Source organism: Aulonocara sp. 'chitande type north' Nkhata Bay, linkage group LG23, assembly GCF_057382095.1.
Source record: "Aulonocara sp. 'chitande type north' Nkhata Bay isolate Kocher_YH1m ecotype deep benthic linkage group LG23, A_spYH_male_GT1.1, whole genome shotgun sequence".
In the NCBI taxonomy this organism is placed as follows: domain Eukaryota; kingdom Metazoa; phylum Chordata; class Actinopteri; order Cichliformes; family Cichlidae; genus Aulonocara; species Aulonocara sp. 'chitande type north' Nkhata Bay.
The window spans coordinates 41,347,846-41,375,191 of NC_141365.1; the positions used below are offsets into that span (position 1 = coordinate 41,347,846).

Here is a 27,346-nt window from a genome sequence, read left to right on the forward strand (position 1 = left end):
CAGATCATTTAGACTGGCTTTGGTGTGGGGTGGTGTAGATTCCATACAAGGCCTTGAAGACAGTGTATCTTTTTTTTTCTTTCTTATAACTGAGCGTCATTGTCCTTACCGGGATGTTTGCTGCAGTACAGTATGTAAGTTATATCGATGTGCTGAGGCGAACACGTGGGGCCAGATGAAGAAAAATGTTTGCAGATGAGAGTAAATGTTTCCTCTTGCATATAAACTGAAAATCACAATATAAATGTTTAAACCAGACCTCAACCCGTCTCTGTGTCGTTTGTTCAATTAATTTAAAGATTATGTGTAGTTCAGTGCAAAAGTCTTGAGTCACCCCTCATTTCTTTTTATTTTGTTTCCAATGAGCCTTTCTTCAAAGTTTTTATTTGGATGTTGGCTCCTTCTTCACTCATTTCTTCACTCATTTTCATTCCAGTTGTTGTATCTGACCCTTTTTCTGAAGAATATTTTTGTTAAGCCACCAACACTAACCTATGAGTCATTGAAGTATAAAAAAAGCAACTAACTCGTGGGATGAGCCAGTGTTTGTGTCTACACAAAAAACAAATTGGAACCACTTTTAAATTCTCTTTGTTGCTAGCAGCCTGTCAAAAACGCATCATCGTTTCCATTTCTTGAGTTGAATTTATGAAAAATGCCACAGATAATGGCAATATTTAATGGTAATTTATTTATTATTAGAGGTACAACAGTGAGTATGGACAGCCACATATAAAACATGATGAAAGCTGTGTCATGGTTTGCATTTCAGCCAGTGGTGTTGGAGTGAAAACTGATGGAAGTTATGAACATACAAAGCACATAACACTTTGATCCATCGTGCAGTACCATCTGTAAAGCTTCTGATTGGCAGCAGCTTCATTGTCTTCACCAGGACAGTGATCCTAAACAACACAGTAGAACCATACCTGGATTGGCCTCCCCAGAGCCTGCACCTCAACATTACTGAAACAGTGTGGGATCATGTTAACAGAGAACAGAACAAAAGGCAGAAACATCCAAAGAAAGCTCTGAATGTCCTTCAAGAAGCCTGGAGAACTATTCCTGAAGACATGACATGAAAGCTCCCTTAGAGGGTTCAGACTGGAAGAATAAAGGTTGTCATGCCAAATATTGATTTTAAAGCTCATTAGAATTGTACAAACTCTGTTCTTGCCTTACATACTGTATTTCCCTGTATCTTTGCATACTTTTTAATAAATAATTGCACCTACTTCCAATTTTCCTACCATAATATAAAGAAATGAGGGGTCACTTAAGACCTTTGCACATCTCTGGATGTTTGTTTGATGTGTTATATTCAAGTGCAATTTACAACCGACTTGTTTGATTGGTAGGTCACACACCCCCTCTAGTGGTTTTATCCTACCCTACACTACGCTCAGTAGCGGTTTTTGATATGGGCGACACGGGCAAAAGAAAGTTGCTTGCACCCATGCTGCCCCGACATCATGACAGCGCATTTTGGGGATTGCATGGGCACCGGTCGGTTTTCTATCGCCCATTTGCGAGGACTAAGGGCGCCATCGGTTTGCGACGTGCGCCTTCTGCTTGCGGCAGGGAGGACAGGACGGGGCGGCGGGGGATTTAATAACCAGCTCGCAAAATAAAAAAATAAAAACAAACCAACAAACACGAAAACAGCAGACATTATGATACAGACTTATAATTTGCACTGCATTTAATGTTTTTTTCTAAATTCTATACGCGAAAAGTGAGCGTCAGAGCCCTCGGTGCGCATGCTCGCTGCTGCTGCTGAAGTCAAAGTAAACTTTATTGTCATCTCCGCTACATACAGAACAGTATATAGAGAGACGAGACAACGAGGCTCCAGTTACAGCAGTGCACGAAAACAAACAATAAATATAAGAAGAGTAAGAAAATAAATATACGTTTTAGGACTCGGGGTAAAGGGATCAATAACAAGTTAAAATTTATAATTTACAGTTTAATGATCTAAAGTCTCACATACAACCTGTCAAAAGGGGAGGGGGGGCGGCTGCTTCCAAATAGAGCACATTTCATTCATAATGTAAATCAGAGCCCATTATGTATTCATGATTTGTTCCTGGGTTGTGTGAAATCCCAGAAATAAACTAAAGTGAATCTGTGAACTAAGGTGTAGGTGTGTTAGATTATGTTGTGGTGATCCTCGGGCTGGGGGATGGGTGTTCATACTGGAGTGCAAAATTAAAACCAATGGAAGATGGACAAGAAAAGTTCAAAGCCATCAGGTGCTCAGTTTAGAAAAAAGAGAAAAGAAGAGGAGGAGAAACGAGCAAAAGATACAGGTAAGCAGATGTGTCATTGGATAATGGCAGGTCATCCTGAAACAATCAGAATCACAATACTTTATTAATCCCTAAGGAAATAACGTGAGTTACAGTTGCTCCAAGAAGAAATGGTAAAAATAGTAACAGTAACAGACTAAACTCCAAATAATACATTATGTTACAGATTTTAAGAAATAGCACTAATATATACAGATCACTCAATTATAAATATCAAGGATTAACAGAGGTGATTATAAATAAATATCAAGAAAATTGACAAGAATATTACAGAGTAGAAAAAAATGTGTGCAAAAAGAGTGTATTAGATGGAGGAGTTGTACAGGGAGATGGCCACAGGTAGGAATGGTTTCCTGTGTCGGTCAGTGGTGCTTTTTGGTAATATCAGTGTCTCTCTGAGCGTGCTCCTGTGATTAGCCAGCATGTCATGGAGTGGGTGGGAGGTATTATCCATGATTTTCCTTATCTTGGACAACATCCGCCTCTCAGACACCACCCTAATGGAGTCCAGCTCCATCCCCACAACATTACTGGTCTTGTGGATAAGTTTATTTAGTCTGTTGGCGTCTGTGACCCTCAACCTGCTGCCCCGGCATGCAACAGCAAAGAGGATAGCACTGACCACAACAGAGATACAACAAGATAACATTAATTAGTAGGTATAGTGATGTTTGTTAGCCACTTGGTTATGATAGTAAACAGTAGACACTGATGTAGCTTATTGAATCTTTTGGACTGTGTTCGGCACAATATTAATTAGTCATTGTCAACTTTGATTTGTCCTGTTCTCATCGTATGACGAATTATAATGGCTGTTTGTTAGCCGTACTACTATGCATACTCGCTCTCTCCATATATATATGTGTGCGTGTGTGTTTGTATGTTTATCTGGTTAAAATCAGCATGGTTCCGAAACAGTTTTTACAATAAAATATGTTAATGTACAATCCTTAATATGTTTTATGTGTGGGGTCAGAGGGAGTGTTCGCCCAGGGCACCAAACAGGCTAGGACCGCCCCTGCTTACACTCTAAACTTATTGGTGCTCAATATAACGTTTGACGAATGGAAATTAAAAATAGAAAAAGAGGTAGTCAAAGGAGCTTGCAAAGAAAAGCGTCTGGACTTCTTTAAGTTACTTGAAGACGTTTCACCTCTCATCCGAGAAGCTTCTTCAGTTCTAAGGTCAAGTGGTGGAGAGTCCCAGAGTCCCACAATGAACTCTGGCTGATTGGGACCCACACCCAGTTTCACACCTTGGCTCAGGCGATTAGAGGATCATCAGGGGGTCCTTTTGTCCCTCTGTGGGGGGAAACTCCCACTAGGTTTATATCTGGGACTCTCCGCCACTTGACCTTAGAACTGAAGCTTCTCGTAACTTCAAGTAACTTAAAGAAGTCCAGACGCTTTTCTTTGCAAGCTCCTTTGACTACGAGGACCTGGATGACTGAGAACCTTCACAGACAGAAAAACAGGTATATTTTCTTTGTGTTTCAATAATCATTCAGCAGCTCTGTAAATTAAATGAGAATTAAAGGGGGACAAAAAAAATTTTGCAAAATATCTTAATTCAGTTTTTTTTTAATATATATGATCAGCACCTAAAAGAAAGTCATGGATAGCTGAACTTTCACACTACATAGTTGCTGAAAGTGTCTCCTCTGGGTCGGTCTTCTGCCAACTGGTTGTACCGGGAGCCGCCAGGCTGGGCTGAAGGTGCAGCTGGAGCTGGGACTGCCAAAAGTTTTGAGGTTGTTAGTCCACTTATTTGCACTTAACATCCAAAAACGTTTTAAATAAAGATCACTGTAAGAAAAAGACAAAAGAAAATGTGAAAATGTGCTTACCTCTGTTAGCAAATGGGGCATTGAACTGCTGTCTCCTTCTCAAGAACACCTGTGGAAACAAAGCCTGGGTATTCATGCGCTGTGCATAAAGGGCAACAACTGTTTGGCTCTTTAATTTGTGCCGCTCTGACTCTTGACTCACCTCCTCGCTGCTCTCTGAGCTGGAGCTGGAGCTGCCATCGTGGCCGCACCTCAGAGAGACCACCTGGGGAGACCTGGCCATCATTCGTACCCGGGTGGAACAGGTGAAGGAGGGCTGAAGGTGGGTAAAAGAGAAAGAAACAAGAAAAAACCCTGCTTTATTAGTCTGTGTGATATTTCTTTAAATACCTGGTGGCCGCTGTCCCGTCAATCACACAGGGGCACATTCTGGCCCAGTAAACTCGTGCCAATGTAAACAACAGGCTGTAGCACTGAGTCAACATGTGTCCACACCAGGATACAGATATCAGCCCTTCACAGGGAACCATCCACATAATATTCCAGCTTCTGACGTGGCTAATTTATTTATTATCTCACTGAAGTATTTGGAAAGCATTGGTTTAAATGTCTCACCACAAAGAAGCCGGGCCTGAAGGCACAGGCCTGAGGGTCGTCTTGGGAAGTCTTTGCACACTGAGTCTCCTTAATCCGAAAAACCATCAGCAGGTCGACGGTGTCCAGGCCCGTGGGGATGACCTGTCACACGTGGGATATTCAGGACAAATCAGCTGTTGCCATACTGTTAAATGCATTAAGCACACAACAGGCTCACCTTTGCGACAGAGCCTGTAGTGACCCGGTAAAGGTGGCTGGCAGCATACACAGAGTTGACCTCTGCCAAAGCTGCTCCCAGGGCGCTGTCTGCCGCAGACTGCAGCTCAGAGTTGTGAAGTGGGATGCCTTCAAAGTCACAGACGAGGAGGAGGGAAAGGTGAAGTTACTGAATCTTATTTTGAAGTGATCAGGACAGAAAGTTACTCACCTGTGCATCCAAGAGACAGCAGCAGGGCTGGGAGGAGCACGTATGACTTCATCTTGACGATGGGCACCAAACCAAAATGCCTCAAAGGTTCATCTACTTCTCTCTAAATATACTCAGCACTGAACCTGTGCACCGCCTCTTAAACTCCATAACCCCTTAAAAAAAAGCCTCCCTCTCTTGCACTGTCCTGTCTGCCCAGCTTCCTTTTATGTCCTTTGGGTGCATTCCAGTACCCACACTACCATACGATGTCCTAATACACTGTACGTCAAATGCAATGTGACAAATAACCGGGATGTCCTGCTGCATGCAATATGTTAGGCATGCTTTAGGGTCATTCTGATCCTGAGTCCTCTACATGAATGGTAGGAGGTTCAAAGTTCAATATGATAAAGCAGTATGTCCCAGTCACATGCCCATTGTAAGGATGATAGAAATGTGTACTGAGTGTAAAAACAAAAAGAGAAGAAAGGAAAATAAGGTGAGCCCAGGCTGATGTGCTAAATTAAATTAGTAAATATTTGTGCATCCTCTATATGAGACTTTCTTAAATGTATGAGAAAAATTCTGATGATTTAGAAGCTACTCGAGACCCTTTATAATATATATTTGCAAACTTATGATGCAATTTAAGGAAAACTGTCTCAATCCACCTTAAATATCCACTTGTTCTGCAGCGATGACGAGACTGATAACAGCTCTGAGAAATGCTTTTGCATAAAGTGGTTTTTATTTCAGTCATGTTAATCTCCCCTCGGTTTTCTTCATCTTTACAGATCACTGACCCCATCTGTCACAGCACATTTCAACTTCAGGTCAGGTTCGGGCACTTTGACAATTTATAGGCCTGATAAGAACAGTCCAGACTGTAGTTCTCAGCTGTTAGCAGTTTATATAGTGAGACACAAAAGCAACAATCCCTCCCACTCACTGTATGTTTATTACATTCATCCTTGATATCAAAAATACATTCTGGAAATGTGAGGAACTGGAACTCTTGTAAACAATGAATGTTTCCTGTTATTTTGCTCCCTTTTCAGCATAGTTTAGCACACGATTTGTTCCCCTTCAGACACAGTTCACCCCAAAATGACTTGATTCTATCTAACACACAAAGAATAAATGTTCAGTCAAATTAATTTCGCTTTAATCATGTGGGGGAGTATCGTTTAAAGTTTCAGAGCACTAATGTGCAGCGATCACGTTAGAAATAAAAAGCAGCACTGAAACATTAACACGCACCACGTTAACAAAACTGGAACAACAGACAACGATTAACTACAACTTCTAAACACAGGATTGTGGATGAATTCACACCCACTACATGAAGCACATTTTCATTACTTACATTAAGATTTACTATCGGAGTCATATTCACGTTTTATGGGAATGACTTTGATCCTTGAGTTGAGCAGTGTGCTCAAAACATCACTTAGTTTTGTTCTGTTTTGTGGGTTTTTCACCCCAAATTAGAGCCTTCAGTTGTTCTGATTCAAACTTTATCCTCTCTCATTTCTACTTTTAGGAGAAATCCTGGAACTAACCTTTCAATACCTGTATTTGGGAGTCTTTTATCCACAGCTCTCTGCTTGAGCTCATGACTGATCTGCAGCCCTAAGTGCATGAGGGGAAAGGTGCTCCAAGTATCAAACATCACAACACGTGCACAAACACACATGTAGAATAATTCCTCCTCTCATCGCTCGAGTGTTCCTATGAGTGGCTCAACAGCGGCTAGAAAGCAGGCTTCAAACTCCTGATCTGAGAAGCGAGCCACAGACTGACGCGCGTTGCGCCTGATCTGCAGGCGGCTGCTTGGCGACATAGCCAGAATCCTTTGGATGGCTTCTGCATAGCCGTCCTCGTCATCAGCAAGAAAGCCAGTCTGACCCCCCTCAAAAGGTACAACAATGTCCAACTTGGGGCCGCCAGACTTGTGAGCCAGAATCACCTTCCCTGCTGCCATACACTCCACGACACCTAGAAGGGGGGGAAAAAGAGAAAGAAGTTGGATATTTTCAAGAAAATCCCGTTTTAAAATAGACATTATGTCAAACGGATTGATTACCTATTCCAAAGTGTTCATTCCACATGGTATGAAGTCCAATTGTAGCTTCCCCCATCTCTCTCTTCAGCTCCTCAAAGGGTACGTTCAGCTTAAACTCCACCCTGTCAGCCACGCCCAGCTCCTGGCACAGCCCCCTCAACATGAGCACTCTGTCTTCATCTTCCTGGTTCCTGCATCCACCAATCAGAACCAACTTCAGTGCCTCTCTTCCCCCTAACCCCTCCCTCCTCCTATCAAGCACCTTTTTAAAGGCTCGAATCTGCAGCCGGTGGTCTTTCTCCGGCCTGAACTGCCCAATAGAAATGATCGAGTGGCACTTCCTGTCCCCGTCCTCTTCGAGCGGGATGTCTGTGAAAGCGCTGACGTCACAGGGCGGGTAGACCACACAGGTGCGGTTGGGGGAGCGCCACAGTGATAGGATATGATCGAGGGTCCAGGAGGAGTTGACCATGATCAGGTCACTGCAGGAGCCGGCCATGCCGTAGAGCAGGGCGAAGAGACAGTAGTAGACCACCTTAAAGGCACTCAGGAAGAGGCTGTTGGAGATGTAGTCTGGGTTGTTGAACCTGAGACATTAACAGTGTGAGACGGTTAGAAAACAGCTGTTTAAAAATTAATTAATTAATTAATTAAGAACACAATCAGTTAGCGTGCTCTTTAAACACAGCGTATACCTGGGGTTTCTCTCTCTGACTACAGAGAGCATGTCAGTGCTGATGGTGGGGTAGTGAACATAGCTAGCCACGCTGCAGCCTCCCAGGTAGCGGAACAGAGGCAGAGTAAAGGCATAACCCATGGAGTCGATGTAAATGTCTGGGACAAACTCTGTCAGTGCCTCCCACCCCAGGAAGACAGATCCCACGCTCTGTCCCAGCAGGGTGAAGTGAGGAAACAGTCCGGGCTCCACGAGCAGCCGGTGCCTCAGGAACACAAAGTGAACCGGGCGGGGGAGCAGGATGTTGAAGCGACGTCGTGCTCCCTCCAGGATCTGCTGGCCTGTCACCCCCAGGTCCCCTGTGTACACCACAAAATTGATATCTGCATACCTGTGGAGACATCGAGGTCTTTTAGGACTTTTGAGAATCACCTTATAATTGTGCAGGAAAAGCAAAAAGACACCCAGCTCTACCTGTTCTGCAGCGCTCTGATAGCACACCAAAGCACCCTCTCTCCTCCTCCCCCAGCATTACAGTAAGGGTGAAAGAAGGCCACAGTGGGACGTCCGTCCCTTGCTCGCCGCACAGTCCTGTTGCTCTGCAGCCAGAAACGCACTGCCAGCACCAGCAGGACCAGGACAGCAACGAGCAGAACACAGAGGAACAGCAGAGGCAGCAACAACTTCCACAGTAAACTGAAAAACATGGGAAGAAAATGCTGAGTAGTTCTGTTAACCTGGGTTATAATTCATAAACACACTGAAGATGAAGCTTTAGAGAAAGAACCAGAAAGGAAAATACATCCAGGAGATAGAGAAGACAATACATGGTAAAATCCACAAAGTAAAAGACATCAGAAAACAAGGTATAAACCTTTGTGCAAGAGAAGCTGAAACCCACACAGAGACATGGAGAGCAGTCAAACCACACAGAAAGGCTCCAGCTGTGACGTGACAGTGGTAACCCCTCCACCGACATGCTCTCTTGTCCGCGTCAAGGCACTCTGTGACCCCTGTATGACCCCTGTTTCTTTTATGCACCATGTATGATCACACCTGTATTACTTTACACTGTTTGAAGATTTTCCAATGAAAAGCAGGTTCTGCGGGAACCTGAGCAAATGTGAAACACAGGCAGTTCTCGCGATAGTGTCAAGGTGTTTTGCCATAAAGTGATAAAGTCTTTCTACATGTAATATTTGTTTACTTTTGGTTAGTCAACAGGATTTACAAAGGGGTTATATATAAAATGAAAAAATAAATAAAAAAGATTTGTTTGGCAAGTATCTTTATAACCCTGCATTATTGTAACTATATTATAATCAATCCAGTCCTTTTTAGACAACTTGATACAACTGTGAAAAACGCATTGGTTTTAATGTCAATGAGACTTGACTTTGCAGGAAAAAAAATGATTGCAGTATCTACCTTGTATCAGGAATGTTTTTTTCTGGCTCAAAATGATTTGACATCATTAACGAGATATGTTTGGTTTATATTTTTTGGCAGGCAATCACTTTTTAGAACAACAGGTTCCTCTCGACCTCTGTCACTATTAACCCGCTGGTGGAGCTAAAATTCAACAGATATGGGTCAAATTTAACCCGGAAGAGCCTCAGTATAGAAAAAAAAAATGTAGCACACGAACAATACTTTTTAAAATGCTTTTATTCTTCTTCTTTTTCTTTTTGTATTTCGGGGTTAGTTTAAGAAATAACATCGAATTTGAAGTTAAAGAAATGACGTTTAGGTTGCTTTTACTGCTATCAAATGTCAAAACAGGTCAAATTTGACGCGAACAGTTTTATGAGGGTTAAAGAAACCGTGTTACATATTTATAATGAGTGTTCAACTTGCATTACATTTTTAAATAAGGTTAATATAATATATTGTTATAATTAAAGCTTATTTAAAAAATCTTATTGGATTAAATAACTGTCCACCAGTCCCCTTTTGGATTTTATAGAGACGTTATATTATATTGTTAACAAATCGGAACCCCCCCGGTCTGTGCACATGCATTTCCCCCCGTACAGGGAAATTAGCTCAACAGCTAAATAACCAGAGCTTTGTGCAATATTTCACCGCTCTTAATCGTTTGTCTTTGACCAAAGATCGTCTCTGCTACTACAGAACTAGCAGCAGCACCCGAAAAGAAAACGACACAAGCTAACTCGGTTTCGCCACGCGACCGTTTATCCTGTTATCCCGGTTTGAGCGCGTGCTTTAAAAACAAATATATCCTACCTTGTTAACTCACACAAATAGTGGGCCAGCTGATCGTGGCCCGACATCTTGGCAATGGAAATTTAACAACACATCACAAAAATCGCTTCCACTTTCCCCCTATGCTGTTTTCTTCCCGTTTCCCCCCCACGTGAACCTCAAACTCTATAGTATTTCCCTTTTATCTGGCGCCACCCACAGGCGAGGAGGTGTTACGCCACTGGGGTTTTCTACGATTAAAAAGAAGAAGTGCAAAGCTGACGTTACTTTAGATTTTTGCGATTTGTACTACATAAGTTAATAAAGTTGTTTACAATGTAACAGTAGCAGTTAACTAAGCAGAGGGCTCTGCCTCAGCTGACCCGTGCCCTTGTTCTTCTCTAAAAGTAAAGTTCAACTTCTAAATAAACACAGTTTCAATCAATATCATCTCCCTGCCCTCATACTTTGAGCGGATCTCTGCCTTTTCCAGTCCAGCTGGACCCTGACATCATGTCGACTCCTTTGATTTGGTTTGTTTTCATGAATTTGAGCATACTACTGAAGCCAGGATACTGCACAGAAACAAGGTGAGGCATCTTAGCAGAGATTTCTGTCTGTGGTTGTTTTGGTTTTTGGGTTGGTTTTTTTTTTAGATTATAAGTCTTTACTCTCATTTTGAACCGTTTAAAAATGGTTATGACACTCTTGTGTAAATACCTGCAACCATATTGTGACACATGCAAATACACTCCCTATGGGTAACCGAGTGAGATCGGTACTATATGGCTGTATCTTAACTGCATGAGTATTTTTTATTTTTTAAATTTAGTGACCAAGTTCTATCAATCACCCCACAAACACAAGAACAAGTGGACACCTTGAGGAATGTATCCACACACTATGAGGTAGGCATTAAAGTTAAGTGATCATACACCTGTAATGTTTTGTTTTTACTTCTGTGATTCATTACATCAGATATTTTCTCACAGACAGTCCTGTGGCAGCCTGTTTCAAATGAGTACATCAGTACACAAGTGCAGGTCCACCTCTATGTCCCTGGAAACAGCTCTGTGACAGTCAAGGCTATACTGCAGAAACATGGCATAACACACAAGTATGCTGCTTAATGCACGCACACCATTCACTAAGCATCGAGTCACATTTCATTCCAAGTGAATCATTTGTGTTTGCATGTTTATTTTAGGGTCTTACTGGCTAATCCTAATGTGCTGACCGAAATGCAGATGAAGAATGACTCCACTGACCCACGAAGCGGTTCAACTTTTTATGAGAGATATCACACCCTTGAGGAGGTATACATTTCCTATTTAAAAGAATGAGATTGAAAGGAGTCCTGATGTGCTCATTTTCAGCTCTGTAGTTTTGTTTTCAGCCTCTGCTAGAGTAGCTTTTCATTGGTCACAGTTCGATATAATCCCTATCAGCCTTATTCTGGGCCTTGGTGCTCCCCATTGGTTCATCACTTAACTCCACCCCATCCATTTAAGCCAGCTTTCTTCTGGTTGGCTGCCCCATGTGAACAAAAGATTTGAATGGCAGGTGGGTGGAGTTCACAGCCAGAGCTGTGACCATTAGTGATGTGTCATACTGCAAATTTTGGTGACGATCCGATACCAAGTAAATCAAGAGCAGTATTGCCGATACCAATACTGATACTTATACTTTTAACCTATAAAGGTTATGCAGGGGAGAGCAGCATGTTATGATTTATGTGCTGAATCATTGTACATTTGCCAAATAGTTTAGAGGGATACAGTGAGGTTAGGTTAATTGGTGATTCTAAATTGCCCATAGGTGTAAATGTCAGTGTGAATGTTCTCTTCTTGGTAGCCCTGCGATAGATTGGCGAGCTGTCCAGAGCGTCCTCTGCCTCTTGGCCTAAGACAGGTTGGATAGACAGTTCGGATTGGATGAATAATAAGTCCGCTTTAAGCATGTTTAGTGACGATGATGATGATGGGCTGCCGATATTTTTTATATTTTCTTCAACTTCGCACAGTAGTTTTATTAGGATATTCTAAACTTCACAGCCACCGTTTATCACAGAGCTGTTGTTTTAGATTACATGGAAATGCACAGCTACCCTGTATGTTATACTATATTACAGCTTACAACCACGTACGCCGTCTCCATTGTAGATTTATGACTGGATTAACAGAACTGCACAAGACAACCCCAGAACAGTGAAAGCCATCCTTATTGGTTCTTCATACGAGAAGCGGCCGCTATACGTTCTCAAGGTAAAGCTGCATCCGTCAACTTGAACTTGTAGGAATGATAAGACTGTCCCATATTTACAAAACAGAAAGTTTTTGTTCATTCACAGAAAACAGATCATGGTAAGAAAAAAAACCCAGGAACATTTCTGTCATTTCATTGATTATGTATTACTTAATTACTTTGGTATTGTTAAGAAAATGCAGTTAAAAGTCTAAAATGTATGCCCTCCATCAGATTTTCCAAAGCCATCCAGTGGGCTGGGTTGGAGTCTTTTGCTGGGCTAATTTTGGCCCTCGAACCTTATGTTTAACACTCACAGACCTTTTTTTTTTACTCTTTGTACACTTATAGGGGTAAATAATCAACATTGTTTATCCCATTAAACATACTTTAAGCTGTAAAGTGTTCAGTGTTGACAGCTCAGTTTACTTCCTGAGCACAGTTTCATGTGTATGGCCTCTTTTTTTCTCAGCTGTCTTTCAATGACAGGCCAAATAGGAAAGCCATGTGGATTGACTGTGGGATCCACGCAAGAGAGTGGATCTCTCCGGCTTTCTGCTTGTGGTTTGTGCACCACGTGAGTCCAACTGAGCTGCGGTGTCTGCGTTTGTTCTCTGTTCTCTGTAATCGATTACATTTGTTTGTTCGTCTGTCTGTTTTTTTGTTAGCAGTTTCTAGTCACCACAGTGTTCAAGATATCATTTTCAAATTTTGTTTGATGGTAGATACCAGTAACAGCTCAAGATGATTTAATTTTGGTGCTAATCTGGTCAACCCCACGGTCACACCAAATGTGAAAGTCATTCAAAACTGTATATTACCCACAGCTTCTTATGGATCACAATACATTATCCTATAGAAGCCAAAGTTCCAATCATATGGGTTCAATACAATACACCATTTTAGTATGTACTGCGTCAAGGTCATAGGTCAAAGGTCAGGATCACATCCAATGAAGCTTTATGAAAAAGCTTTAGTTTCCACTGGATCATCTCCAAACTTAAAGCAACAAATGAAGACGTATAATTTCACAATGACAGAAAAAGACTAATACACTACACTAGATTTCCATATTGACAATGCTGACATCAAACTTTATTTTAGCCCTTGCCTTTGATGGGGAGTTGAGCTCTCTAAATGCTCTTTGTTGTAAATGCAATGGAGTCTGCTCTCTCTCGGAGCAGTTTCATGAACGCTCCGCCATCTGTCCGTCAGTCTTTGTCATTTTATCAGCAAAACTCGGAAATTACTCGCATCCTGGACAGCATGGATGTCTACGTCCTGCCTGTGATGAATCCTGATGGATACAAATACACGTGGACGGCAGTAAGAACTCAGAATCATTTTTTCAATGTAAAAGAAGTCATTTTAAATAGATGTATGATTTTTCCTTATTTTTATTTTTCAGATTAAGAGAAGGTGGTGGAGGAAGAACCGTTCCATCAGTAAGTCGGGTTTTTGCGTTGGCGTTGACCTCAACAGAAACTTTGATGTTGATTGGGGCAGTAAGTTTTCCTTTCCCTTTTTTTTTCTCATGTGTGGACGCACTCGTTGATCATGCAAGGGTCTCTGTAGCTTCCACAAGGTCACGTGTCGCTGTTGTGCCCAGTTAAGGGATCCTCTCAAAATCCTTGTGAGGAAATCAACTGCGGGCCGTTTCCTGAGTCTGAGCCCGAGGCGCAGGCTGTGGCCAACTTCCTGCGCAGACACAAGGACACAGTTCAACTCTACATCACCATCCACTCCTACTCCCAGATGTTCATCTTCCCATATTCCTACACCTTTGATCAAGCGGAGAACCACAACGATTTGGTGAGTAGTCTGGATGATCCACGAGTCTATCCAACAGCAGTGAAAGACTTATTCAACTGTTGTGTCTAAACCTCTGTGAACACACATTGTTCATAAGCTTGAGATGGTCCAAGAAGCTGCCCAGAGGATCAAACGATATTACAGGAACACCTACACATATGGTCCTGGAGCAGCCACATTATGTAAGACAGCCTTTTTTCTTTTTCGTTTTTTTAAAGCAAAGTCACTGTAACTTGAATGTGTGAGTGTTTCTATTCTTTCTTCAGACCCATGTTCTGGCGGCTCTGACGACTGGGCGTACAAACTTGGCATCAAATACTCCTTTACGTTTGAGCTCCAGGACCGTGGGGAATACGGCTTCCTGTTACCACCTTCTCACATATCCGGGGCCTGCAACGAAGCGCTGCTTGCGGTCAAGACCATTGCTGTCAAGGTTTTGGAGAAAACACAAGCTCCGGCAAACCATCACACGATCTAAGCAGTTTTGTGATTGTAACTAAACAAATTTTGTAGTTTCACTTGAGGATCAGTTAACTTGTAACCTGTGTTCAGCACAGCTGTTATTTGTGGTATTTCTGTTTCTGGAGTCCTCTAACATAACGTCTGTCTTGCAGAGATTGAGTGGAACTGAAATGTATGGATCCAAAAACATTAGTTGACAGAAAAACTGTTTTAAAAGAAGTAGAAAAAATATGTAATGGTGTTAATGATGTACTTACCCTGAATAAAACATGATCCATAGAAAATCAACTTCTCTGTAATTTAATTTCATAATATGAAAAACACTTTTTCTTACTATTAATACTAATATTAATTTTATACCAATGTTTTAGTCTTTTAAAATGAAAGTATTTGTCATGGCAACCATGCCATCCTGCTGTAATGCCACAATTTTCAAATTTAAATAGATTAGTCCAACTAAATAAGCTAAGCTCCTGTGACACCTTGGCTTATTTTAGACCTATTTCAAGATTCAAGGTCTTTATTGTCAATACAAAAATATACACAGTATTCAGCGTATTGAAATGCTGTTTCACCTCAAGCCCCCCATGGTGCATTTATAAGAATGTGTGATAAACAAGGACAGGACAAAAGACAATACAAAGTGATCATGTGCAGTTACAGTGAAGTGAGATGTTGTGCAGTTATTATTGAATACCAGGTTCAAGTGATGGTCAGGATATTGTGGACAAGACGAAACAAAGACATGTGCAAGATGTAAAATATGCAAATATAGCATTATGTGGAGGGGGGAGATGGGTGGGAGAGGGCCTCCAATGATCCTGTCTGCTGTCCTCACTAGCCGCTGCAGAGACTTCTTTCCCTGGTAAAAGGATGGGAGGGTGGGAGGAAGCAGACTGGCCTTCTTCAGCTTCCGAAGAAAGTGAAGATGTTGTTGGGCTTTCTTCGTGATGGTGGTGGTCATCTGACATGTGCACACCCAAGAACTTCACATTGTTGACCATCTCACATCACATCCATTGATGTGCAGTGAGGTGTGGGCCGCTGAGCTCTTCCTGAAGTATTTGATCTCCTCCCAACTTCTTTTTTTGCATATTTGTCACACTGAAATATTTCAAATCATCAAACACTCGGGCCTGATTACTACCAGACCTGTCGAATCAAGAAATCACTCACACAGAACATCTCTGACAAAGTGAAGTAGATCTCAAAAAGCAATGCATCATACCACAATCTAAAGAAACAGATGAGTAAAGAGGTCACTGACATCTAGAATATCCACAAAGACAGCATGCATACAGGAATAAAGGCAGGGATTGAACCACCAATCTATATATAAATTACTCAGGGTTAGTTGTGTCTCAGGAGGAGAGCCACAGCCACATGTCTAGTGTCTGTTACGGTGTCTTCTCCCGTGAGTGCGGACACTGGGGGCCTTGTGGGGTCTTCAGCGTCTGCGAATGGAGGAAAAGACCTTGTCTGTTACAGTTGCAGCAGGTACAGCTGTGATTATGAATGTCCATTACAGTTGTCTGCATTGGGTCTGGATCACTCCTACCTATGCAATTGCCCATTGTGTCATCTCCTTTTGTCCAAAACAGCAGTACCTGCTCCATGTCATGGGTTCTATTTATAAACTCACCTGGCAACTTTAGTGATGCCACTGATGTTGGGACTATTGGTGTGACACTATACATCATTTATGCCAGTATCTGAACTCTGGTGTAAATGAGGTCACAGAGGGATGAAGGGTTTAGGCCACAGCTCCCCGCTGCTGGCCGCGAAGGATTACTGCTCACTCGCAGAAGAAACGCATTGCATTCTCCTGGCTACTAGGACCTTCAGCATCCAGGCGATAGTTCCCGACTGACCGACGGAATCTCCCGCGCCCACACTGATTCTCCTGAGGGCCTCCGACTCATCGATGGTGGCTGGGATCACGGCGCCGTGGCACTGCGGAAAAGGCCTGTGTTTTTTACTATCACCAGTTAGTTTATTACATTCAGAGAAGTATTTTAATATGTTTTATTGATAAATGTTCTCTCAGCCTGTGGAAAGGCTTTCCATTGGCTGAGCACAGAGACTTTCTGTCACACAATCTTCCACCAGTTTCGTCCCTGTTAACCTGTGGGTGTTGATTGGGTGACCAATTCCATCAAGAGCCTGGGACGGTGGTATAATGCAGACCTCAGTGATACCTGGCAACTTGAACAACTAAGGCAGAACATGGCTAATGACCTCAGGCGGATTAACAACACTGCACTCCCAGGGAAACTGAAGCTCTGGTGCTTCCAGTTTGGGTTGTTACCCAGACTACTGTGGCCGCTGACAATGTACGAGGTCTTGCTCAATCATGCCAATCGATTGTTCCTTATCGTCCTAATTAATTTCCTCTTATGGCAAATTAATGACACATTGGGAGGATTTGTGTTTATGTACAACTGTTTGAACTTTTGACCCCACACTTTCTTATAAATGGCTCCAAAAGTCATTTAGACTATTATAAACACACAATGAGTTTCTCAGATCTTCCTGTTGTTGTGAGTAACATCAATCCAATGAGTACTGTCAAAGAAATTCATTTTAGGCAGGTGTAGTAAGGACTTCTTTGTGGAAAATATTACACTTGTGTGTATTGCTTGTGAATTCCACCAACTGTTCAGTGTCATTTGGCATGTTTAAGTTCATCTTGGTCACAGACATGTAGAGTTAATCAATCTAGATTAGCTGTTGGATCACATTTGATGATTCCTTTTCTGCCTGGCAGCTGTCGACCGTGTTCATTTCCCTTGTAGTTCTTTGGCTGTTTAATGCTTAATGATGGGAAGAAGGATTGTAGTAGGAGGTCTAGTAGGAGGTTGAGAGATATGGAGCCAGCGAGGAAGAGAGGAGGTTCTGTCATGTGGGAGCATTTTGAGTTGATTTTGTACTTATTTTATCTGAAAATGTCTTAACAAAACATCTGCTTTTCATAATAAACATATCATTACATTATTTTATTTTTTAAATAATCTTAAAATGTTATTCTACAAAATGTGCAGCAATTTAATTTGTTTATTCTTTTTTGGTGATAGTCTGCAGAGGCGGAGCCAGACATTTGAAACACCCGGGGCTTAGCCCAAAGGGTAGTATGCATGTGGGATTTTTCTTTTTCTTTTTTTTTTTTTGGGGGGGGGGGGTGTAGAAATGACTGAAAGATTAATAGGCTCTGTTTTGAGTTTTGTTCAAAAAAGAATGACTTCATATAGGGAAAAATATATATCACATGTGCAGGACACCTTAAACTAGTTTTTTAATTAAGCAGCGAGGCAGAACAAGGTCAGGGCTGTATCAAGACACAGGGACTAAACCCCAATTCAACCAGACCCAGAACTGATCCAGAATTAAAACAGGACTACAACAGTTCAAAATCAGGACTACTGAGGACTTAACCAAGACAGAACCACAATCAGAACTAGATGATAGCACTAAAAATCATCATGGGAGAAAGTACTCAGGGCCTTCAAGTTACACACTATGAAAGGCAGCAACAAGTTTAATATTCAGAAACCTAAAGTACAAACCGGATTCCAAAAAAGTTGGGACACTAAACAAATTGTGAATAAAAACTGAATGCAACGACGTGGAGATGGCAAATGTCAATATTTTATTCAGAATAGAACGTAAATCACAGAACAAAAGTTGAAACTGAGAAAATTGATCATTTTAAGGGAAAAATATGGTGATACAAAATGTCATGGTGTCAACAAATCCCAAAAAAGTTGGGACAAGGCCATTTTCACCACTGTGTGGCATCTCCCCTTCTTCTTACAACACTCAACAGACGTCTGGGGACCGAGGAGACCAGTTTCTCAAGTTTAGAAATAGGAATGCTCTCCCATTCTTGTCTAATACAGGCCTCTAACTGTTCAATCGTCTTGGGCCTTCTTTGTCGCACCTTCTTCTTTATGATGCGCCAAATGTTCTCTATAGGTGAAAGATCTGGACTGCAGACAGTACCCGGATCCTTCTCCTACGCAGCCATGATGTTGTGATTGATGCAGAATGTGGTCTGGCATTATCTTGTTGAAAAATACAGGGTCTTCCCTGAAAGAGATGACGTCTGGATGGGAGCATATATTGTTCTAGAACCTGAATATATTTTTCTGCATTGATGGTGCCTTTCCAGACATGCAAGCTGCCCATGCCACACGCACTCATGCCACCCCATACCATCAGAGATGCAGGCTTCTGAACTGAGCGTTGATAACAACTTGGGTTGTCCTTGTCCTCTTTGGTCCGGATGACATGGCGTCCCACATTTCCAAAAAGAACTTCGAATCGTGACTCGTCTGACCACAGAACAGTCTTCCATTTTGCCACACTCCATTTGAAATGATCCCTGGCCCAGTGAAAACGCCTGAGCTTGTGGATCTTGCTTAGAAATGGCTTCTTCTTTGCACTGTAGAGTTTCAGCTGGCAACGGCGGATGGCACGGTGGATTGTGTTCACTGACAATGGTTTCTGGAAGTATTCCTGAGCCCATTCTGTGATTTCCTTTACAGTAGCATTCCTGTTTGTGGTGCAGTGTCGTTTAAGGGCCCGGAGCATCCAGTATGGGTTTACGCCCTTGACTCTTACGCACAGAGATTGTTCCAGATTCTCTGAATCTTCAGATGATGTTATGCACAGTTGATGATGATAACTGCAAAGTCTTTGCAATTTTTCGCTGGGTAACACCTTTCTGATATTGCTCCACTGTCTTTCTGCGCAACATTGTGGGAATTGGTGATCCTCTACCCATCTTGGCTTCTGAGAGACACTGCCACTCTGAGAAGCTCTTTTTATACCCAATCATGTTGCCAATTAACCTAATCAGTGTTAATTGGTCTTCCAGCTCTTCGTTATGCTCAAATTTACTTTTTCCAGCCTCTTATTGCTACTTGTCCCAAGTTTTTTGGGATTTGTTGACACCGTGTAATTTTAAATCAACATATTTTTCCTTTGAAATGATACATTTTCTCGGATTAAACGTTTGATCTGTCATCTACGTTCTATTCTGAATAAAATATTGACATTTGCCATCTCCACATCATTGCATTCAGTTTTTATTCACAATTTGTTTAGTGTCCCAACTTTTTTGCAATCCGGTTTGTATGTATCAGCAGCAGAATGGACCTAAAAATAAATGTACTTCTGCCCAGTTTGACCCATTTAGCAGAAGCCAGCCTGTTTAAGGCTCTGATATCTATTCTGTATGACTTAAAGCAGTTATGACATGGTCTGATTTTCTCACCCAATAAAGGAATATTTAATATATCAGTCTACTCTTCATTTTATCAGAAACAGTTATCACAGCTTGTACATTTTCTTTTTATAAATGTATGTAAGCAATGAGCCAAATTTAGTAATGCCAACATACTGAAGGAACAACATTTGTCTCCTATATATGATACACCTATATATGCACTGTCAAAGATACTTGTCTTTGAGTGAAGATTTAAGGTGATAAGACATAAATAACTGCAACTTGAATCTGTACTGAGGCTCAGTATTTGACACAGAGTTCATGTTCACTGCTGTAATAGCTAATAATGATTAATATAATAACTATAATATTGGCCATATTATATTTACATGACCAAAGTGATATGACTTTAGTCTCATGAACAACATTAGCTAATTCTTATTTACTAACTAATCTTAAATGACTGTTCAGTACAGAAATGAAGCCCAAAAATCATGTTTTACTGTCCTGTGGTCTCAGCCTCAGATACTTATCAAATCACACAAAGCTCTTGTAGAAACAAACAAACAAATGAACAAAATATGTTCTCCTTCATTTCTGTCAAACAAAGTTGTATGACACGTTTCCAGCAGTTAGTATCATGGTTGCTAGGCAACCTGGGAAGCGCGACGGAGACTAGACCGTCCCATTTCACAAGCCTCTCACTTCCGCACGTCTCGTACTTATAGTACGCACCGTACGTAGTGCGCGTACTTCAAGCGTGCAGACCCTGCCACAGCCTGAGAACCGTCACAGACAACGGGGGCGGGGCTTAAGCTCGGACAGATCAAAGGCCTTTGCAACGTCACATCAAAGGCCTTTGCAACGTCACAACAAAGGTGCTTCGAAGGAGCTCCCAAATAGCATAAATAGAGCCTTGGCGACACTCTACACCAGTGCACTCCAAAGTTGGTCCGTCTAAAGTATCGCTGAGTCTAAAATACTGCTGAAAGTCAACCGTTATTAAATATGTCTCACGTTTATGGTAGAGCTAACGATCACGTTTCCCGTGCAAAGGTTTGCACAACTGAAGAATTGCGGGCTGAAAAAGAAGCCACAAAAAAGGAGAAAAAATGCGTCAGGGTTGCAACGCTCCCATCACTCCACAACGGCTGGGAGCACACAATCCGACCAACGACAGAGAGAGTGCGGGACGTACAAAGGGTAAGTCGGGAGTGGGGTGAGGCTGGGAGTAGTGATCGGGTTGGTTTCTTCCGTTGTCAGCAACGGAGCAGCTCAGAACAAACAGCACCTAAAACGGAATGCCTGTTTGTTAATAAATCAAATAGGGTTGTGTCTGTAGCTAAAGACTCACCAGCTAAGAATTTAATCCCACCCCTGCCTCCTCTTCCTATTAAACCGCAGAAAACACAGCGTGCCCCTATTATTAAAAAGCAACACGAGGTTGTTGCACCTTATGCACCACGCATGTTAGAGACGTGGGACATAAACACAAATAAAAATGTACTTCCACCCCTACCTCCTCTTCCTATTAAACCGCAGAAAACACAGCGTGCCCCCATTATTAAAAAGCAACACGAGGTTGTTGCACCTTATGCACCACGCATGTTAGAGACGTGGGACATAAACACAAATAAAAATGTACTTCCACCCCTACCTCCTCTTCCTATTAAACCGCAGAAAACACAGCGTGCCCCTATTATTAAAAAGCAACACGAGGTTGTTGCACCTTATGCACCACGCATGTTAGAGACGTGGGACATAAACACAAATAAAAATGTACTTCCACCCCTACCTCCTCTTCCTATTAAACCGCAGAAAACACAGCGTGCCCCCATTATTAAAAAGCAACACGAGGTTGTTGCACCTTATGCACCACGCATGTTAGAGACGTGGGACATAAACACAAATAAAAATGTACTTCCACCCCTACCTCCTCTTCCTATTAAACCGCAGAAAACACAGCGTGCCCCCATTATTAAAAAGCAACACGAGGTTGTTGCACCTTATGCACCACGCATGTTAGAGACGTGGGACATAAACACAAATAAAAATTTACTTCCACCCCTGCCTCCTCTTCCTATTAAACCGCAGAAAACACAGCGTGCCCCTATTATTAAAAAGCAACACGAGGTTGTTGCACCTTATGCACCACGCATATTAGAGACGTGGGACATAAACACAAATAAAAATGTACTTCCACCCCTACCTCCTCTTCCTATTAAACCGCAGAAAACACAGCGTGCCCCTATTATTAAAAAGCAACACGAGGTTGTTGCACCTTATGCACCACGCATGTTAGAGACGTGGGACATAAACACAAATAAAAATGTACTTCCACCCCTGCCTCCTCTTCCTATTAAACCGCAGAAAACACAGCGTGCCCCTATTATTAAAAAGCAACACGAGGTTGTTGCACCTTATGCACCACGCATGTTAGAGACGTGGAAATATTAACAGCAGTAAAATATAAATAACACCCCCCCCCCCCCCAACCGGTTGCAGCAGATAGCCGCCCCTCCCTGAGCCTGGATCTGCTGGAGGTTTCTTCCTGTTAAAAGGGAGTTTTTCCTTCCCACTGTCGCCATGTGCTTGCTCATAGGGGGTCATTTGATTGTTGGGTTTTTTTTTTTTTCACAACAACAGTTGTGAAAATATTCACAACTGTTGTTGTGAAAATATAACTGTTGTTGTGAAAATATTCACAACAACAGTTATATTGCAAAGTCTTCACCATCCATCAGCCATTACAATACAAATAATAAAAATCTTGAAATACATAAAAATGTTGATGTTTGATTTTGTTTACTTTAGTTTTGTTTACTACTACGTGTCTGATAGTGATTGTCTGAGTAGATAAAACAGTGGTCCTGTACCACCAACATCATTATGGAGATGTGTGAAAATGACTGGGAGACAGACTGGAGGACTACTGTGAAATCAGAAAAAGCAGAGTGGGGAGGTACTTCCTGTACATTGCTTCTCCAGCTGTGTAAATTACATTTTTCTCAGCAGCAACAGCTTTGGGGTTAGGAGAATACCAGGACCAGTTAGTGCACAATTACCAATTCATCAGCTGCATAACAGCAGCTGGAGCCTCACAGCTGGAGCGCACTGTACTGAGTGAAACATTTTCACACTTCGGCGGCTCCGCTCTTTGTGTTTGTCTTTTTTGCGCTAGATTCTGAAGCTGCAGGTTTGATCTATCTTCAAACAACATTGACTGAACCAGCAGCAAAAGAAGATCCAAACTAGCTTCACGTTTCGCTTCACATAAACATTAAATAAACACCTTAAATTCCCTCTTACTTTTGCTGTTTTAACTCCACCACGATAAAAATCACACGTCATGCAGAGCTCTCCGTCTCTCTCTCTCAGGAATAGATTCCCATAAAAAAAGTCTGTTTTCTGCGTTATTCGCTTGCTTATTACCCACCAGGCTACCGTTGTTTACAGCGCTGTCTGCCACTGGTTTTTGTTTTTTAAATTTCCAACACGTAAGCCTAATTTCTTCACTTCAGTACTGAACAAATGTATCTACTGCAGAATATTTTTAAGGTTATCTGCTATAAAATCCCAGGCCAGGAAAATCTCCTTCATGTTTTTCTGTTTTATCCTCAGTTACTTTGACACAAAGGCATCTGCTGAGATGCTTACACCTTTGATCAAGTCTCACAAGTGTCAGCTTTGTTTTTATAGATGTAAAAACAAGGATATGTACTGATAAGTGATCAGAAATACAATATTTCTGACTGTATGGGGCAAAATTTCCCTGATTCAAATATAATCACCGAAATTCAAAAATTGCAGTTTTAATTTTCGCAAATGGCGCTCAATGACTCATTAACTGACGCTACTTATCAGCCAATCGGTGGCATGTAGTCTGACGACGTCACAGTGTAGTACCTGATCAGAATGCTTGGAATCCCGGGCTGTGAACTACTATGACCTAATGGAGAACCCAGAAAAGCATTCAGGATTTTCAGACGGAGCAGAATCATGGTTCCATCAATTGTTTGATGTTCATTTTATGAAATACTGTGTTAGCTTTATGGCCTGTATTTTGGTAAATGGCCTGTATTTATATAGCGCTTTACTAGTCCCTAAGGACACCAAAGCGCTTTACATATCCAGTCATCCACCCATTCACACACACATTCACACACTGGTGATGGCAAGCTACATTGTAGCCACAGCCACCCTGGGGCACACTGACAGAGGCGAGGCTGCCGGACACTGGCGCCACTGGGCCCTCTGACCATTTATGATCTCACTACCACAAATAACAGAATTCAAACTATCCACAAACTGTCTCATGACTCCACAGAATATTTTCCCTAAGTACTTGAGGATCATCTATCTGTTTTTTTTTGGAAAACTTAAGGGGAGGTGTTATGACCCGGCTCGAGGCTGCAACATAAAAAAGGAGACGAATATCAGAGTGTAAGTGAGAAGAGGTTTTAGCTTAAAATGACATCCCAGGTTGGCTCAAATGGCTGTTGCCACAAAGGCAACGACTAGTGAGCTTCCTGAATAGCCTGCCACAAGTATGCGTTTATTTATACCTTACTAGGTGTGGCCAATTAGCAACAGCTGAACACACTGAGGAGATTAGGGGCTGCAGAGGGGCGTAACACCACCTCACTCAAAAGGGTTCCTCTAGGACCCCTAAATTTATTAAGCCAAAGCCAAAACTTGAGCAGTTTATTACCTGCTCTCCTGACACAAAACTAAATACTCGCATTTCTTAAATTGGCATCTTTTTTTTTTTTTTTTTTTCATCCTTTTTTTTTTTTTTTTTTAGGACAGGGGGAAAGAATGAAAGAAAGAGGGGGAGAGAAAGAAAGAAAACCAAAGGGGAGAAGAGACGGTGAGAAGGGGGGGAAGAGAGAGAGAGAGAAAAAACAAAACAAAACAGGGGAGACAGCAAACAACAAAGAGCAACATAATAATAGAAAAAAAAAAAAAGCACCATCACAATAAACTAGCTAGTCATAGATATCAATAGTTACTAAATAATAAACGATATTGTGCAGCACGCAAGATAGACAGCGCACAGTGTGCTTTGAGGCAGCAGCCAAGAAAGCTGTAGTCCGCATCTGTGAATACCCATGTGTACACCTGTGTGCATACCTGTGTGGATCAGCATGCTTGCATTCCAAAGGTTTCTCCATGCAATGATCTGCTATAGAGTGTGGGGAGCCACAGCCCTGTCCTCTATGGTATCAAGCAGGTATGGAGGAGATCAAAACTCCAGACATCCAGAGGCCCCCAGAACACAAGAGACCAAGGAAGACCCACAGAGGGGCAGCTGCATCACTGTCCCAGTAAGAGCTAAGGAGAGTCCCAGATGAGGGCTCATTCAGCAGCCGCGGAGCAGAAGCCAGGGGGAGTTGCAGTGACGCGCCCGTGAGCTCCGCCGGCAGCCAGCTGTGCCTGAGTGACCGAGCCCCAGGCCGAGAGGCCGGGGGCACCCCACCTCCGAGGTGGCCCGAGCGAGCCCCAATAAGCGGCCGCCAAGGAGTGAGCTGGTGTGTACCCGGACGCCCACCCCCAGATACAAAGAACCACCAACGCACCGATACCTGAGGGAGTCCGCCACCGGCAGGGGAAGTGGTGGTGGGTGGAGATAGGCCTCCAAACCTTGGAGGGCCCGAGATGTCCCCAGAGAGGTGGCGTCTGATACCCAACCTGACATATAGACACAGACATACAGGCACACACAGACACAAACATCCATTCCCACCCTCATGCTCTCATATGTACTTCACACTCAACCGACGTGGAGACAGACATAAAGGGACGCTGTATACACGATCACACTCCCCAAGCGTACTCTACTAACCGGGTCTAGGTACCCTTGCCCCTGGAGGGGGGAACTGCACCCAGACCCAGGTGGTGTTACCCTTTTCCCTGCGGTGGGGGGAGGCAGACCGCCCCGACTCCGCAGCAGCAGGGAGGCCCCAGACCGCAGTCGGACGGCCCACTCCTCCTAGCCCCCCCGCTCCAGTAGGCCGCAGAGAATGGGGGTGAGAGAAGACTCCAAACCTTGGAGTTGGCATCTTTAAGCAAGGATGCCTTAGGATTTAAAGTTGCCACACTGAATGCACAAAGACTAACATGTGACCAACATAAAGGGGTACAAAGGTCAAATCCAAAACGATTATTCAACCTGCTACAACACAAAATCAGAGCAGCCACGAATAATCACATTCACAAGTGATCGGTGGTTCCACCACACAAACGGTCACATACAAGTGGCCTCATACCACAACAAGTTGCTGTAATATACAAAATTCATTAAAGCAACGCTAAAAACAATAATACCCTAACTTTACATACCTACATGCCGGCAAAGTTATGTGCCATTAGCAATGTTAGTACTAACTGGGTTTTAAAACCTTTACTTTAAAATATACGCCACTATATATATACCTGACATTAATCTTACAGAAAATGTGATACTTTTATGGATAATTAAAGTCAGTCATATATCCACAAACACAACAAGCTGAAAATCAGTGAATGCTGCCAAATATCACGGCACAAGCAGGATCCACTGCACTGTTAATGTTAGCTATGTTATATTGCTGCCTCTGTGGTGTCGAGCCAAACGGGCTTTAACGTGTGTTTGAACGAGCTGACGGTTCACTCGTTAAGCTGAAAGAAAGATGCTTTAATCACAGCAGTCACACGTGTCCACTGTACCATCTGGGACTCTTCTTGTTTAGCACTTGTAATAACACAAACTGTTGGATTGTGTGTCCACAGGTGTTTGTACTTTGCATCGTAATAAAATGACGGTAAAAGGCCCCGCCCATAACCTATCCATGTCTTACCATGCAACGACTCTGTGAGTGGACTGGGGAAGGGTTGTGGTAGAGTCCTCCGTCAGGAATGAGATATGTGTGCCAACCTTTTATTCTTCCTTACAATTATTATGCCATAATGTTGTAAGGAGCCGCTCTGCTAACAGGTTATGGGCCCAGAGCAGCAGGAAAGAGATCCTGGAACTGCCAAAGGAAGGGTAGCGTTTCCTGAAACTGCAAGTTACCGGCAGGTGTTAACAGTTTGGCACGATCGAGTGAGTAAGCGTTTTTGTGCATCATGAGCAGACGCACGGCAGAGTCGGGCAGTCGATATTCCCGTTTGCAGTTTGATGGAGATGAAAGGAAATATGAGATATGGGAAACGAAGTTCCTTGGTCATCTCAGGCTACAAGGTTTGAAAGATGTCATCTTGAAGGCTGAGGGTGATGAAGAAGCCGATGGTGAAGATGATGACAAAAATGCAGAAGCATATGCAGAGTTGATACAATTTCTAGATGACAAAAGTTTATCGTTAGTTATGAGAGATGCAGTGGATGACGGACGGAAAGCCCTAAAAATTTTGAGAGGTCATTATGCAGGAGTGGGCAAGCCGAGGATCATAAGTCTGTACACCGAACTTACTTCTCTCACAAATGAAAAGGATGAAAGTGTGACGGACTATATTATCCGAGCAGAAGCAATTATCACAGCGTTAAAAAATGCGGGCGAGTCATTAACTGAT

The 27,346-nt window shown here is 42.5% G+C and overlaps 3 protein-coding genes and 1 pseudogene across 3 annotated transcripts; 2 read left to right on the forward strand and 2 right to left on the reverse strand.

Moving 5' to 3' along the window:
• Positions 1 to 3,876: 3,876 nt before the first annotated feature.
• spp2 (secreted phosphoprotein 2) lies at positions 3,877 to 5,280 on the reverse strand. The gene is made up of 6 exons (XM_086284023.1): positions 5,123 to 5,280; positions 4,913 to 5,040; positions 4,714 to 4,836; positions 4,301 to 4,414; positions 4,159 to 4,207; positions 3,877 to 4,045 (listed from the first exon to the last, which is right to left on the reverse strand). The coding sequence occupies exons 1-6, from the start codon at positions 5,172 to 5,174 to the stop codon at positions 3,942 to 3,944; spliced, it is 570 nt and encodes a 189-aa protein (XP_086140149.1). The 5' UTR covers positions 5,175 to 5,280; the 3' UTR covers positions 3,877 to 3,941.
• A 569-nt stretch (positions 5,281 to 5,849) lies between these two features.
• Positions 5,850 to 10,236, reverse strand: alg11 (ALG11 alpha-1,2-mannosyltransferase). The gene is made up of 5 exons (XM_086283759.1): positions 10,093 to 10,236; positions 8,320 to 8,541; positions 7,865 to 8,236; positions 7,191 to 7,756; positions 5,850 to 7,102 (listed from the first exon to the last, which is right to left on the reverse strand). The coding sequence occupies exons 1-5, from the start codon at positions 10,137 to 10,139 to the stop codon at positions 6,819 to 6,821; spliced, it is 1,491 nt and encodes a 496-aa protein (XP_086139885.1). The 5' UTR covers positions 10,140 to 10,236; the 3' UTR covers positions 5,850 to 6,818.
• A 262-nt stretch (positions 10,237 to 10,498) lies between these two features.
• On the forward strand, positions 10,499 to 14,852 carry cpb2 (carboxypeptidase B2 (plasma)). The gene is made up of 11 exons (XM_086283356.1): positions 10,499 to 10,640; positions 10,883 to 10,958; positions 11,043 to 11,167; positions 11,258 to 11,366; positions 12,213 to 12,314; positions 12,767 to 12,871; positions 13,510 to 13,620; positions 13,703 to 13,799; positions 13,904 to 14,106; positions 14,204 to 14,288; positions 14,373 to 14,852. Exons 1-11 carry the CDS (start codon positions 10,564 to 10,566, stop codon positions 14,582 to 14,584), a joined length of 1,302 nt encoding a protein of 433 aa, XP_086139482.1. The 5' UTR covers positions 10,499 to 10,563; the 3' UTR covers positions 14,585 to 14,852.
• Positions 14,853 to 20,687: 5,835 nt separating this feature from the next.
• LOC147302449 (uncharacterized) lies at positions 20,688 to 22,567 on the forward strand (annotated as a pseudogene).
• Positions 22,568 to 27,346: the final 4,779 nt, after the last annotated feature.

What these genes read in the sequence shown, in the direction of transcription:
- spp2 (XM_086284023.1), bottom strand. Translation starts at nt 5,174, where the DNA reads ATGAAGTCATACGTGCTCCTCCCAGCCCTGCTGCTGTCTCTTGGATGC. An exon ending in GCTGTCTCTTGGATGCACAG is followed by an intron (nt 5,041 to 5,122) that starts GTGAGTAACTTT and finishes GTGACTTTGAAG; the next exon opens with GCATCCCACTTCACAACTCT. An exon ending in GCTCAGAGAGCAGCGAGGAG is followed by an intron (nt 4,208 to 4,300) that starts GTGAGTCAAGAG and finishes TTGTTTCCACAG; the next exon opens with GTGTTCTTGAGAAGGAGACA.
- alg11 (XM_086283759.1), bottom strand. Translation starts at nt 10,139, where the DNA reads ATGTCGGGCCACGATCAGCTGGCCCACTATTTGTGTGAGTTAACAAG. An exon ending in TATTTGTGTGAGTTAACAAG is followed by an intron (nt 8,542 to 10,092) that starts GTAGGATATATT and finishes CATGTTTTTCAG; the next exon opens with TTTACTGTGGAAGTTGTTGC. An exon ending in GTCAGAGAGAGAAACCCCAG is followed by an intron (nt 7,757 to 7,864) that starts GTATACGCTGTG and finishes TTAATGTCTCAG; the next exon opens with GTTCAACAACCCAGACTACA.
- cpb2 (XM_086283356.1), top strand. Translation starts at nt 10,564, where the DNA reads ATGTCGACTCCTTTGATTTGGTTTGTTTTCATGAATTTGAGCATACTA. An exon ending in GGATACTGCACAGAAACAAG is followed by an intron (nt 10,641 to 10,882) that starts GTGAGGCATCTT and finishes TTTTAAATTTAG; the next exon opens with TGACCAAGTTCTATCAATCA. An exon ending in GGCCGCTATACGTTCTCAAG is followed by an intron (nt 12,315 to 12,766) that starts GTAAAGCTGCAT and finishes TTTTTTTCTCAG; the next exon opens with CTGTCTTTCAATGACAGGCC.